Source organism: Phaethon lepturus, unplaced genomic scaffold (assembly GCF_000687285.1).
Source record: "Phaethon lepturus isolate BGI_N335 unplaced genomic scaffold, ASM68728v1 scaffold7503, whole genome shotgun sequence".
Classification (NCBI taxonomy): domain Eukaryota; kingdom Metazoa; phylum Chordata; class Aves; order Phaethontiformes; family Phaethontidae; genus Phaethon; species Phaethon lepturus.
The window spans coordinates 1-15,703 of record NW_010528301.1 but is presented as its reverse complement, the minus strand read 5'-3'; the positions used below and the strand labels follow the sequence as shown (position 1 = coordinate 15,703).

Genomic DNA, 15,703 nt, shown 5'->3' with positions numbered 1-15,703 from the left:
AGACACCTGAATTCTGGGAGTTGTACATGGCAACACTGGATAAGAACTCAAAAGGCAAATGCAGCAGTATCTACAAGTTCCAACATACGTCAACACTACATGTGGCAACACGACAGGAACTTCACCTGAGCAAAGAAGGCCAGAATGAAGACAGTACAGAATATATATACACAATATCAGCACCTGGAGATTGCTGCAGCTGTATAAAAAGGAAAGAAAAAAAGGCTGTAAGTCCATACAGTGAATATGGTGTATGTTTTATTCTATTTACAGTACATTTGTTATAAATATAATACATTTCTTGAAAATCTTGAGTAGATTTTTTTAAAACAGATCAATTGTTATAGTTACATAATAAAGCAAGTGACAATTTAAATGACAAATCTCATGGTTGTGAAATAGTGCATTCTGCATTGAGATGAGTGAGAAAAATACTCAAACTGGTTGAAGAAATTATTTAAATACCTTAGGTGGGACTTGTATGTTAACCTTGAAAGGTTACCAGTTTCCATAAACATGAAAACTCAGAACAAAATTTTAAACTAAGGAACTGAGAAACAGAAACAGATTTGAGACACCTTATTGAACTTCACAGTAAGGTTAGGATTTATCATGACTAATGGCTTCAGACAGGAAAAAGCCAATGACGGTTTCTTCCTGAACCATACCCTAATACAGCCACAAATATTAACATACCATGCTGGAAGTTGTAACAGCAGTCAAGCTGCTTTTTTGACAGGGCATAGGACATAAATACGTTCAGATTTGGAGTTAAAGAGTATTTTGTGTTATGAATATTTTAATTACCAGAGAAGAAATACATTATAAAAGGATAAACGTATTTTCAGTCCAGCGTGCGTTGCATTGAGAAACAAATTGACATGTCATCTGAATATTTTGCTATTTTCTTTCCTACACAATCTTTAGTAACAAGTTAGATGTTTGAGGTGCTATTTCCAAAAACTGCAGCAAAATGCCGACCAGCAATATAAGAAAAGAATCCCATTTATTTTGTCTTTTAGTGTGACTTTTTTCAGGAAGCGGTCAGATGTTATTGATAATAATCAGTGCAGGCATGGAATTCTGCTGACTCGTTTCAAGCAAAGTAACTTGATCCACTAGCTTGGCAAATACTCTGGGGGTTCCAAGATTATAGACACCTGTATGAACAAAGCAAGCTTTCAGCTGCAAGCTATAGACCTCCTGGCTCTTAAGTTGAAGCTTGTACTGTGTTTGTCCAAGCCATGTAAAAGATCCATGGACTTCTAGTGCTTCTGGGCTGAAAAAGAAGGTAACAGTTATTTCTCTGTATTTGAAGCATACATACCAGTTTACACAATTCCCTCAACCCCAAGTTTTCCCAAGATTTCAGAATGCAACAATTTCAGATGGTATATCATGGTACCAAATTCTCTCTCCCACAGAATCCTTAGTAAAACTTTTAGAAACCATTCACAAAACATTTCTTCAGTGTTAATATTTTCACACATAATACTACCATTCTATGCAAAAAGCCAGTCATAAGAACCAGCTGATAAACTAGGGGAAGCCTTAAAAATACTTAAGGTTCTATGACATTTTATACTAAGCCAAACTGCAAGAGAAAGTACTTGTTTAAACTTCAAAAGTTGTTTCCTACAAATTACTTGATATTTTTAAAATTAAAACCTAACAACATGTTTAAGTAAGGTTGCTGATGGTCATATTTCACTAGTTCAAAAGCATTTCCACTTTCCTAGAAACGATCTGCTGAGTTTAACTATTCGAGTGTCTTGTCTTGGCAATAGTCAGAAGCAAAGTAAAATGGAGCACTGACTGAAGAGTCCCATTTGACTGTATGAAGCCTTTATCACCTTCCATTCTTTCCAAGAATCCACTATTGAAGAAATCCTATTCTAGATATCTAATACAGTTAAAACATTACAAGACTCCCCAAAACTAGGAAGCATTCTTGGAAAATATTGTTTTATTAACATTCACACATTACCTTGTTGTTTTATGCCGCAAATCAATCATTACATCTACAACAGCCTGGGAACAATTGGAAAGTAGGAGAGTGACAGGTACCAGACACAGGCTGCAAAGAGGAAATAGTTCCATAGTAAAGGAAAACAGTCTTCCTCTGGATGGTCTTAATTATACTCTTTAACAGTTAAAATAAATTTAAAGTAATATAAAATTAACATGCAGTTATCTATTATGCAACAGTCAATGTACATAGCAATATAATCACTTACATGACTAGAGTTTCCTATAATAAAAGCTATTGAGACAAACGGCATTGGCTCAGTTGAGCTAATGAAGTTACCACCTTCCTTCATCCAGCTGAGAAAGACTAGCAAAAGCATAAATAATACCTTAGGTTACAGGAAATCTACTGTTACAACAAGAGACATTTCAGAATGGGATAACATCATCCACTATGCTACTCTCTGAACCATTGTTCAGCACATTTTGTCTACATACTTTCCTTCTGCACCGTCTCCTGTAGAGGTATTGCTGGCATCTGGTCTAAAGCATTAGCCAGAACAGTGCCAAACGGAACAGACAGCACATACACATTTAGAGTTAATTTAAGCCTTTACCCTGAATAAAACTAATACAGTTAGTTGATATTCTGCTTGTTCACACTTAGTATGATTATTTTTATAAATAATGCTGCAGCAAGAAAGACCCCAAGATATTCACAGGCAGGTACACAAACTGCTGCAGGTGAGACAGCTCTATGTATGCAACAAGTGATTTATGTCACTGGAATTCCTTGCCATTGCTTAACAGTTTAAATATCCTGAACTTGACTAACAAGAAAAGAACAATTAGCAACCACAATGAACAAGATATGAACTAGTTGCCGGAATAATGCATGCTTTGTAACCATCATTAAAATATGACACCTTATAAAACATTTAAATGTTAGATTTTATAAAGAAAGAAATCCTTTTCTTTTGGCAAGTTACTTATATTAACTGAAGTTTTCAGGAAAAAAGTATAACACAGTAGAGTTCTCAGATAAAAACTCAAACCTAAACAGGTATGTTTACGTTTCAGGTACAATGCATTTCATACCTGGAAATGAATCCAGAGGGCTTTGTTCAGATCATTTTAATTTTGAACAACTCATGGGTTTTACAGGCTCTAACTAATTCACTCTAGCAATCTGCTTTTTCCACAGAGGTTAATTCTGATATGCTTCCAGGAGACAAGCCCCAGTGACCTAAACAGTTACCACTTTTCCTTCTGACATAAATCAGAACTATGTGCAGCTAATCTTGGCAAGTCAGATGCTGCAGACATAACAGTTCTTTTGACTTGAAGTACCACTTTCTGTCTAGCTCCTCAAAATAGTCACACTGTTTACTCTGACATCAAAAATAAATATTCTGCTGCCTCTGCATTTATTTTTCTCAGTAAGTTTGATAACATTACTAGTTAACATTAAAACTCTGAGCTCTTGTATTATAGCCTTTTTCTCTACCTGAAACTTTCATTTTACCTATACAGTCCTGAAGTAATGAGTTAAGATTTGAGCAAGATTTCACCCTTGCATACCCGACTTTCATCTTTTGTATCATAACCCACATAGCATCTCAAACACAACTTACATCAAATTAGCAATATTTCAGAAGTTTCTAAAGAAAACACTGCACGAACCTTTTTTCATGAAAAGGATGACTGAAAGACTCTGGATAATGAAGACTTGTCTTGATAAGATTAGAAAGCTGCTCTGGTGTTGGTCTTGCAGGTACTGGTATGTTTTCTGATCGAAAAAACTTCAATAGAACCATTTCTGGCAATTCCTGAAACAAAAATTCAGAACACTGTTTCAAATATTGACATAAGGTACTGTGCAACACAACACAAGAAATCCAGTCACAGAAGCTACAATTTTCAATTATGAACTATAACTCCAGGGAAGTAAGTCTACAGCATCCTGAAGCTTACGGGTTTTTTTCTCCAATGTGTTTTGCATTTAAGTGTGCTAGAGAAGTACCTGATGATTTATTTGTTACCATCTTTTGAGACAGAGGTTTCACAGCTGCTTGTGAAAACATTACCTGCACAAGTTTCACAAAAGCATGCTGTTGTTGTAGTGGTTCATTAGTTTTTGTTTTGTTTCCAAGAAAAAGGGACAGCATTTACATAGTTCCCTATTCAGCAGCTAAAAAAAAAAAAATATCCATCACCTGTCCTGGGAAGTTCACAACAGGAAAGCCAAGTTACCCAAAACAAATCCAAAGTAAAGCAAACAGAAGTTTATAGCAACAAGCTAACAGTGACAGAAGCATTTAATAATGCAGAGTGTCTTAAAAACTGTATAGCAAGCTCTTGCAGATAAGAAAGTTACCATTGTCCCCAGATGAAAGCTCAACTCAAGCACTGACACACTACTTGGGATTCATCCTGTAGTGAATCCCCTGTGGGCAGAATCCATCTCTGAAGCAGAATAAACCAGATTATACAGAAAGATGTGACACTGAATTAGGCAATCAGGCTGCATTTGGTTCAGCATTACAGCACTACTGTAACTCTGTCCAACATCATCTAATCTGTTTTGCCAATAGGATTTATTTTGGAAGGGGCTGCCTTTCATTATTCCCTTATGAAACTATTCTGCAAAAAGTCCACCTTTAGAAGAAAAAAAAAAAAAGAATTTGCAGCAGTAAGTGTGACTAACTACTAAAAGCAAGTGAAAGAAGATTTTAAAAAGCCACCAATAAGTCAGTACAGTCTAAGAAAGCAATACTTTTTGTTTAAGGGTGATGGATTATACCGTTTAAGTCAAAAAGAAATACTATAGGCAAGAAAACCCGATTCAAAATAACAGACACACTGGGCATTCTACAATATGTACGAACATCTCAGTCACTGTTTTTCTGTGCTGGTAATACCAGGAAGACATCAAATGTTTTAATCAAGCTTGCAATTCTTTCCTCTTGAAAGGAAGAATAGAGTGGTTTTTTTTAAAGTAATTTGAGAAGAAAAAAGGTATTTCACAGTATCAATGCAATATATTTTAAGCAATTAATTCATTTGGTATTTCCACCCTACCCTACGGGTATCTAACTTGATGAAAACTGACAGCAGGAAACACACTGGCCTCCAGAGATGAGATTATAGGTTTTCATTTAACTTGATCTTTCCCCTCAAATTACAGTCCAACCAATTATTCAATGCCATCTTCAATGACACAGCAATATCCTACACACTGTAGTTTGCCCTAGAGTCAGTTACCTGTTCCAAGTCCTCCCAATCAGAATTCCCGAGTATTTTTTTAAATCCCTACAAAAGACAAATATGAAGGTTTATCTCTACAAACAGACAAGAACATCATGAAATGCAGCAGGAACATTTACTGGTGAAAGTGCAGAGTGCTTTCAAACCTTTAGTTCTAATATTACACCTCTATTGAAGGACTGGAAAGCAGTAAGATTAACCGTTTACCATCACAGAGCTAAACTTTAATTCCAGCCAGCTTCTGGGTGTCAGATTCAGAAAAGATGTCTGTGTGTCCAAGTTCTGCTGCTCAGTCTAGCTTTTTTGTAATAGTGTCCTAGAACAAAGGCTAAGATATGACATTTAGTACATTATTCTCATACTTAATGGTTCAAGAGAGAATTAAGCACTTACAAATGGTAAACAAGAAGATGCACACATAGATCAGGGAGCTACTGAGAGATAGCTAATAGGAAATGCTAAGTTTAAGGATGCATTAAATTCCTGCCCTACTCTGGAGCTTGGGAAATTGGATCAAGGCTACAAAAAAAGATGCCCATACCTACCTGGGCACCTGTACCGTCCCTTCAAGAATATGCACTAAGCAGATATCAGCCTCAAATTTTTCGTTATTTACACTTCGAAAGAAAGTAAAACAAAACCAAGAATTAAACAGGTGGTATTTTTTTTCTGAACTCCTAGAATACCAGCTCCAGAGAATACTCCAAATGGAGTGTTACCCTTTTAAAGGCAAAAACAAAAGTTCAGACACCTAAAGTTTACTTGTTCACCCATTATGGACCTTTGCAAAGCTCCAGCAGTGCCATGGGCTCCAATGGACAGCAAGCACCACATATTGCATACAAGAAGGCCACAACAATGGTTAAGATACTCCTTTCAAAAAATGGTTAAGGTGTAATTTGAAGGTCTCATCCACACATAGTGGAAGACGTACAGATAAGCTTGAGTGGAAGAGACTTCATCATAAGAAGAGTTTGGAAGAACTGTACAGAGAGGTGGGGGGACGTTTTTTCTTACTGTTTTAAATTTTAGATCTGCATTTTTAACTTTTTGGCTTTTGTCTAGAAACACGCAACAGGCACCAGAACCACACCGCTCCCACAGTTACCTTTCAAGAGATACAAACTGTGCAATTGGTGCTAGGAAAGTTGTCTCTGTTTTTAGAAAGCTTCTTGTTGCCCAAAGCCATCTACAAAGGCCAGCCTCAAACAAATATACTTAAAAGCTAGACACAAGCTTGCTGCTCCAAGTAGAATAATCTCAACATCTCCACTTATTCAGTAGTTACAAAAGAGCCAGGACCTTTAGAGTCTGATGTTTTGCTACTTTGAAACAAAGTTATATATTACCCCTACTTACACCTCTGAAATTGCGTATTAATCATTTACACTGCTTTTATCTCCTGCAACTGTACTAAGCTAAAAGTTGGGGGGGGGGAAAAAAATCAAAATGTATACCATTCAAAGCATCTTTTGCATTATCTGCTAGATGTAATAGACAGTTCTGCCCATAATACATTCCTTAATCTCTTAGAATGCACTTTCGAACTGAGAAAGTTCTTAATTTCCATCAAATGCATGGAAGTGATGGTATCTTCACATGCAGTCATTTAAAAGGATTTTTCTACATAATATTAGACATCTTAAAGTTTCCAATTTCAAAAACAATCTTCTCAATGACTGGGTCAATGTGCTCTTAAACACACCAGAAAAAAGTTAACCATCACAATTTGATTTCCAAGTTGTATGGAAATTCAGCATATTTGCCCCATAAATTACAAGTTATACATAGCCAAAGGGATTATTAACATGCTCAGTCAAGTATGAGGGACCAATATGCACAGCACAGAAGAAAACCTAAACAGGAAACTCTTGAACAATGTTAAGCCTAAGTAAAAGCAGAATATATGAAAGTAACAGAATAAGAGACAAAGTGAGATCTTAAGTGATACATCTTTCTCCCTTTCCCATTTTAGATCAGAGAACTCACATTTTAAAACCTCACTTTGAAGTTGGTTTCCTTCACTATGTGAATCATCTATATTCATTCTAGGTCCTAGCTATAGAAATTACGACTCCTGGAACAGTGTTTTCCTAAGACACCAGTAATAATGCATTTGAAAACACAAATATCATCAGTACTGCAGTCCAACAATGGGTAAAACAGTAGATATAATTTTTCAGCTATTTGGAATATTTCATTAATGACAATAACATAAGCCAGTCCTCCCAAATTGGTACAGTAATTGGTACAGTAGAGTGAAAAAGGTACACTTCAGCTCTTGATGTTTATTTACCCTTCAGAATTTTGCTTTCCCTCCACCAATCTAGTTTAAAGAAAGTCTTAAATCATTCCAACAACTTCTGTTTGATTCAAGTATCTCTTCCCATGTATTCTTACAGAAAAATCTGAACTAGCACAAAATGTCACTTGTAGTAATTCACTGTTAGGAAAAATGAAGTTATTTAAACCCTACCATTTCCTACCTTTCAAAAATTCCTACTTCCAACCAAACTGCTGGTGCCTCACTGAGTTGCATTTACATTAAGAAGCAGTGTTATCAAAAAGTACCATCTCTGAAGTGAAACACTGCCAACAAGCCTGCATCCATGCTGTATACATTTTATGGATTTTACTTTGTGCTAGCACTGGTCTAATCCACAGGACTGAATGAGCAGCCCAGAAGCACATCATGTGCAGTCCTGGAGCACATCTCGATTAATTCTGTCTAGAAGGCATCCATTTTGTGAGTTACAAGACCACTACAATGAAAACAGAGGGCTGTAAATGGGGACAATATCTTAAAAAAAGAGGATGCCTGATCTAAAACACAGTTGTAGACACTTTATCTCATCTAGACTTCAGTCAAAACTAAGTTTACACTCACATGCTAATGTGTTTCAGAAGTATGGATGCACTATTCCCAACACGCCAGCATGCCCAAGTGACAAGCCTCTACTAGTCTGCTTCTCACTTTCCACCAGTGTGAAGTCTTTGCCAATCAGAAGTGTGGCAAATGCCCCAGCCCCACGCTACAACTTCCATCCCATTGTATTATACTGCTTTTCCTTTGGAGTCTTTTGGATTGAATTCACCAGATTATAAAAATATGGGAGACAGCAGTAAGAAATAATATTAATCAACAGCCCTGACTGTGAATGGATGTTTTAAGTATTTGAAGTTTTTGTGCTTTTACTAAGTTAAGGTAGAGAGGTCAAGAACAGCTTTATTTCTGATGCAATTCTGAGTTGACCTTCAGTTAAAACCACCTGATTCCTGAAAACAAATTTCAGAAGATAAACAGAAACCATAGCAGTATCGTTGTTAAAAAAAGAACAGTCATTAGTTATAAATACCCAGCTAATTTTTATTATTGGACTCAAACAGCTACTGCTAACACATTTATTAAAACCTATTCACTTTATTAACACCTTACGTTATTTATTCTTCATATATTGTTGCTTGTGACTATAATGTATCACTTTGCAGCACCTTTTGGGTTTCTGATTCAAGGAAGTAAACTATATTTAGCATTTTTCCCCTACCTTTAGCAAGAGACCATTTGTTTCAAATACACAAATGAGAGAAAGGATAGGAAGATAAAAGTTTTCCACATAATTCAGACAGCTTTCTATATGAAACAAAGAAATGCTTTAACAGAGTCAATATTCTTTAAGCGTTCCTTCATGTGCTATGATTCCAAACTTCTAGAACATAAAAGATGTAAGTAGTTCATCACATCACCTGATAAGTCTACTATGTCCGATAGCACTGCTCTTGAGCATAGGTTACGTAGTTAAATAAAAAAACCCTGTAGTGTAACAAAAAAAACTCCCCTGTGTTCCGTGACAGAAAACCAGTAAGTTTCAAAGTCACAAGTTATCATTGTCTTGGTCAGAATGAAAGAAGTTTAGCATTCATAGTTCTATTTTGAACAGACATAGTAAAAAAAAAAAGGAAGCACATGCATTTGAGCATCCAAGTAAAATTTGTAGAGAATTTTACTGTTGTTGTCTTTCTTTTTTTGTGGGTACACGCAGAATTTCTAGCCAAAGATTTTACGCGACCCCCAAACCCCATTATCCTATGTTTTATAGAAACTAGATGGTTTTATCTTGATTTTATCAAATACTATGGCAAGTTATGCTACCACGATACAGGAATAATCATATCCTGCTGTCTGTTCCACATCCCAGTTGTGTGTATTACATGTGCCACAATGAACCAAGCAGAAGTAACCACCTGCCCTTGAATGTCAGTCAACAATGTAACATCTTAGCTCGGAGACACAATAAAGATGACTTTGTATCAGTTCACCCAACTACCAATCTACCAGCAACAGCTGGAAGAACTTGAGAAAAGTAACAGTGCCAATGAATACAGATCAATACAGATCTACAGCTCTTCTACTACAGTGCTTTACTGCAGCTTTGTTTCCCCGAACAGTTCTAGAAGCTTCCATAAAGCTAAACTAAATTCTTAAAAACTGGCAAAGAATTAGTCTGAGACATACCATAATTACCAGTACACAGAATTTAACCAAAATATAAAGCAAGCTGTCTTGATTTGTTCAATGTAGTTATTTCATGAATTCAGCCAATATTTGAGTCATTTCTCAGAGGGCTAAAAAAAAAATAAAGGGGGTGCAGAGAGAAATCTTGCTTGTGTTTCCCCCATGTCTATTGTGAGACTGTACTTGGTTGGGAATGGCTGTATTGTCACACAGACAAAAAAATTCCTTTGCTTGTTGCAACAGCATGAAGCAGAAGCAGCTGAAGTCAGTAAGTCACTAAGAGCAACAAGCAGAACACAGCAATAAATGCAAGGAGCAGACTCTTGCATCCTAGGTGACTCCCTGTTCAGAATCTGCAAATAAATCTATTTTTTCAGATCTAAGCAGCCCTTTACCATTTAAGAACTGGTAACTAACATGCATTGGTAAAAAGCACGCCTCTCCATCTCCCTCTGCTGTCTAGACCACAGAAAACAGTTTCTACACTGTCGGCACAAGACATCCAGGAACAGTCCAGAGTTTCCAACCCTGGTTATGACTTAGAGAATAAATACAGATTTACAAGACAAACTATTTGAGTGTCTCAAAACTATATACTGAAAATGTTAAGTTAAAAGTAACGTTTATGTTTGGGATTTTCTTCTCACCGAGTTTTTCACTCCTTGAGTAACTTTAATGCAAAAGCAAGATAATTCAAAGACAATACACAATCCTTAATAGATTAAGTATATTTTCTCTACCTAGCCACATTTATTCCTATTTTGGGGATTCTTTTAATTCTTAGATGTGGAGTGAATGAAGTAAACTGCTGCAAAGTCTCAAATCAGTTTGTTATACCTTAAACTCCTCTGAGATGGGAGGTATCTACTCTCCTTACAGTATAAAGTGCAAAGTAAAATAAAAGCAGTACATGAGCATATGTAATTTCTCAATTCTCAGCAGTCCTGATATTACAGGCTCTTAAAATCCAAGTTAAATCTGGGCTTTGGTTACCATGAGGACCTAAAAATTTATACATTTATTACAAACAACCACCATTACTCTTATACCAGATTTCAACTGCATCACAATGCAGATGCATTTTTGCTTCCAACCAAGGTATAGAATGCTTCAAAAGAAGTATATTCCTTACGCTGAAGAAAGTGAATACAATAAGCGATGTAGCATCTATTTGAATCTAGTTGTAATAATAATTGATGAGAAACAAATTATAGGCAGAGAACACTAATGTATTACTCAAAACAAATTGAGGGTACATCTAGATCCTCTTTGCTGCTGCTGGCAAGATTCATTTCTTTTAGTTTGAAACTGAATTTGATGCAGACAACTAAATTTCCGGTGCAGGAAAATGTAAATTTTTCAACAGGGAATGTAAATTTCTACCCATAGCATGGTCAGTTGTTTGTTTTAGGATGCAGATGTGATTCATTCCTACTTTTCTTCCCACCCACTTGCTGATCTCATTGAGGTCTGGTTCCAGAAGTCCAGAGTTTTCTCTCCTAAGAGACAACTTCAGGGCTTTCTCTCCTAAGTTTTCTAAGACAACTTTAGAGGTCTACAGTGTGATCTACTGTTCTACATACACCTTAAAACAGGAAAGATAACACTGGAGCGGGCAGTTGTCGTTAGACTAATACAGACTCGTATTGCTCAAGCATAGCTTGAGCCCACATGTGCAAAGGCTTTTTTGGGGGGTGTTAAGTGAAAAAATTGTCTTCAGACATTAAAACTTAAATTTTCCTATTTTTCAGTACTAATGAACACCAGCCAGTTTAGCTCAAACTACATGCACCTTTTGATCTATTCCCATATCTACTTCATAGTGCAAAGAATTAAATGGAAAAATCATCTCAATGATCTAAAAATAATTAAATGCTTATGAATCAAAGTGCACAGCTTCAGAGTAATTATTTGTTATAGCATGATATGTATAGAAATACACATCTGTCCTAAGTTGTTTTCTTGACAAAATTAATGTATAGTACTATGTGCTGCAACTTCAAGAGCTCAATAAAAGCTACATATGTTTGCAACATCAGTAAAAATATAATGAAAATGGCACCAAAGCAAGACGCAACAGCGATGTACTGCTCAGCAGAAGACTAAACAAGTACAAGACTTGTTCTTTTGTTTTTTGGGTTTTTTTTTTTGCACATTACTCTTCACACACATAAATTGCATCCAGCATAGATGTTTTTACAGAAGCTTATCTATAGCTTCCATAGTTGTTACTGATTCATTTACACCCACCAGTTTTTTTTTTTTTAAGGATGCTATTTCCTTTGAACAATCAAACAGGCTATAAAACTTTTAAGTGAAGTAATATGCTACTAATTGAACAATTCTGATGGAGTTTTCAATGTCTTAACTGCTGCAGTGTTTCTGCTGTTCTAATATTTTTACACTAAAGGTCTTAAGTTATACATGGTAGTAGAATTCATAAAATGGATTTTGTAATACTCAAAAATAATTCCACCATTTTACTATCAGCTTTGTTATGAAATAATCATTAACTTTGACTTAATACCATTAATAAGCTCCTAGTTCTACCCTGAAATACCACCGATCAGTATACTCCAACAACTGCATAGAAGTATACTTAGTTGTATATTGCTTTTCTCATCTTTAAACTGATCCTAGTTTTTTCAGTATAGATGACTAACCAAAGTTGAAGTCAGTCAGTCTGAATTATTTAGCAATAACACATATCTGATGTTAGATTCTACAACAGCACCCAAAGTGATTCCACTTATTTACAAGGAAACACATCACGTCTATTTTGAGAACAAAAGTAATTGTAACAGAAAATTTCACACTAGATTACCTGCTTCTGAGGAAATGAAAAAGCCTCCTTCCCAACTGTATTAAGGGCAACATGATGCTGGCCCTCCAAAATAAGCTGCTTGTTGTCTTCCACAACATATGCCTACAGAAAACAACACAAAATCATTAGCAGACCAAAAACTATCATAAGTTTTATAATACAGAACTATTGACTTTCCTCCTAACTTAACTGAAGGATGTTGTACTGTTTAAAACCTAAAGGCTAGCACAACATATTTATTTTATGTGTATGCTTTTAATTTTGCAAGCACATACAACTGCTGAAGTTTAGATTGCCAATTTCCATTACTTAATATTTGCACTCTGGTAAATGAGATCCTCCCCTTCAAAGAGGACTGGGTCACTCTTACAGTTCTACGATAAAGATCAAGCATTAACAAACCCCTTGGTTTAAGATTTCAGAATTTTGTCTTTTAAGAGGAGAACTTAGAAGAACCGAGTGCATCCAATGTAATGGAAAGTATGTAACTTAAACATACTTATTACGCTAACAGCTATTGAGACTGTCTTTGCTTCTTGACATCATTTTAGTTCATTTGCCTGCTTTCAGAAAAAAAAATTGCATCCCTAAATTTGTATGAGTATGTTTGAAAGTTCAGGATGCCATATTAAATTATTTTCTAACAGTCATATTTCACGACCATATTACCACAAAGGCCACAACTATACATACCTTCCACAGTACAACAATGTTCAAATCGACTTCACTGCATTTTTGTATCAATCTGACTGTATCATCAAATGATTGTTTCACAGCCCTTTGAGATACATGAGTATGAGGTTGCACATGTGTTCTTTTAAATTCAGAGGATAAGCTTTGAAAAAAAAAGTCTGCACAAGGACTGGCTGAACTTATTATCTGCAAGAAAAAAAAGCAAGAAAGAACACTCTCAGAGCAGGATGCAAGCTGAGACAAAGTCTAACAGAGTTCATCACTGTAATATTTCAGTTCTATTATCTTGCTTTGCTTCCCTTTGCAAACCTACAGGATGCCACACATCTTGGTTTCCACACTGCCTTGTTAGAGATCATCCCTACCTATGAGCTGTCTAAGGTAACACAGGGAAACAGAGCTACAGATTTTTGGCCTAAAACTACAAATACAAAACTTTGAAATAAAGGCTTTGATTATTACCACCAGACAGCCTACTGTGATATATCAAGCGTAGTGGAGAGAGCTGAAAGTCCAACTAACTCTAACTCACGTGCAAGTCATTCTTGCTTGTTAATACTTTCCTCACATTATCTAGAATTATTTATCGAAGTTAGGAACATACATTTTGCTAGCAATAGCAAAGATAATAGATTGCACAGCATATTCCCCATGTATAAGTGTCACAGCCAGAAGTAGTGTGCTGTTTGTCAAGTTTATCATCATTAGTGCTGAGCTTTTCCAACACCAAAAGCGTGATAAGGAAGCAGTGGTTTTAGGACCAACATACTTGGAGACATCAGGATAAGGAAGAAACTTTAGCTTCCTAACCCCTCCCTTTCAAAAATGTTAGCCTTTCCAGAACATGCTATTGCAGAGCTGCTGATTGTTGCATTAGCAGAACACTCATACTCAGGGAGACCGGCAGCTTTTTGGAGTAACTGTCTGGAAGGTAGGGCCCCCTCCCCATCACCGCCATTAGAGAACACATTCTTACAAGAAAGCTGAAGTTCATGCAGCTCATCCAACTCTAAAAACGCAAAAAAGGATCATCTACCTCAGATTTTTAGTCCTAACTTCAATTTATATGCCTATAAAATGAAATGGCAGTGAGTCGGTTTTCTTTGGCTTTTAAAAGCTGGATACATACATGGAAAATGTACACTCAGCATAAAACAATCTGACATCCAGCTAATTAAATCTACTATGCTAATGTACATTTCTGATCTGATGCAAGTGGCCTACTTTCCTCAGGTGTTGGAAAAGCATTCACAGTACCAAGATTATTTGCTAAAAGGATTCTTCTTCAGACAATGCCTGTATGCTTAGAAACTTTAGGAGAACATGGTGGTCTAGAATGTTTCTTTGATTTTTCTTGAAGTTTAAGAGACTCCCTGAACTGACTGCAACCTACAGTAGTAGTTTTGAAATTATGGCACCTACATCCATTAGAGGTTTCCAGATTTTTGTTTTTAGAATAAGCTCTAATTAGAATTTTTAACTTACCATAGTAAACATACAATTAAGAAAAAACCAGAACAATATGACATGCACAGTTCTCTACTAGAAAACTAGAGGACTGGAAAATATTCAAAACAACTGTTCTGAAGAGTTGGGAAGGAAGGAAAAACATTACAAAAAAGTTAGCAATGTGCTCCCAAAGTAGTTCAGCTATGGAGTTTGGAAATTAAAATTCCAAACTATCCCCTAGCCTACACTACCTTACCTTCTCTTTGTAAAGAAGAGAGCTGAACTAGAAGACCAATAGTTTTGGACAGGCAAAACTCAACTTCCCAACTATGAAAGCACTGTTCCCATTTTTAAATTTTAAAAAAGGCTTTCATTGGGATACCTGCATATGGCAGGGATACCTTACACAAAACAAAATATGCAGTTGTGCCAGTTCACCTACCTGTTCATTTCCAAAGACAATGTCTGCAAATGTGTAATTTTCTAAGAGATAAAAAGAGAAGGCATTGTTTCAGTGCCATAAGTCACAACTTCAGCATACAGCATCCAAATAGTATTTTCTTCAAGAAGTTACCACATTCAAGAAAGAACCTACCTTCTGAGTTTTTGCATCTTACTGCTTTAAAGCATAACTTCGCTCTCTCTCTGCTAGCAAGTTTAGTATCTGAAAGAAAAAGGTTGCAAGATTTTTCCCCCCCTCAACACAGAGTCCCTCCTCATTAGCAAAAAGTCAGCCTTTAAACTGCACAAGTAAAAAAACACACTGACAGTACTCAAGAAGCATTACTATCACGCAGTTGCTCTGCTTGATTAGTTAAGATGAATTTTCTGTGACTGCATGGTAGTGAAGAAGATTCATCTTCTACTGACCCCTTCCATCAACTTCTAGAGCAGGAAGTGAGCCATAATATATACAGGAGATACAGAGAAAGAAGGTAGGAACAGAAGACAAGAGATCTTGGGGAGTGTTGATCTGCTGGAGGGTAGGA

The 15,703-nt window shown here is 36.1% G+C and overlaps 1 protein-coding gene across 1 annotated transcript; it reads right to left on the bottom strand.

The window, feature by feature from the left end:
• Positions 1-236: 236 nt before the first annotated feature.
• Positions 237-15,197, bottom strand: LOC104618114 (trafficking protein particle complex subunit 8-like; the record flags this gene model as incomplete). The annotated part of the gene is made up of 7 exons (XM_010283629.1): positions 237-1,279; positions 1,988-2,077; positions 3,652-3,797; positions 5,233-5,280; positions 12,573-12,674; positions 13,266-13,451; positions 15,157-15,197. Coding segments are annotated over 7 exons (848 nt in total), but the record flags the coding sequence as incomplete, so codon positions are not given.
• Between the last annotated feature and the right edge of the window lie 506 nt (positions 15,198-15,703).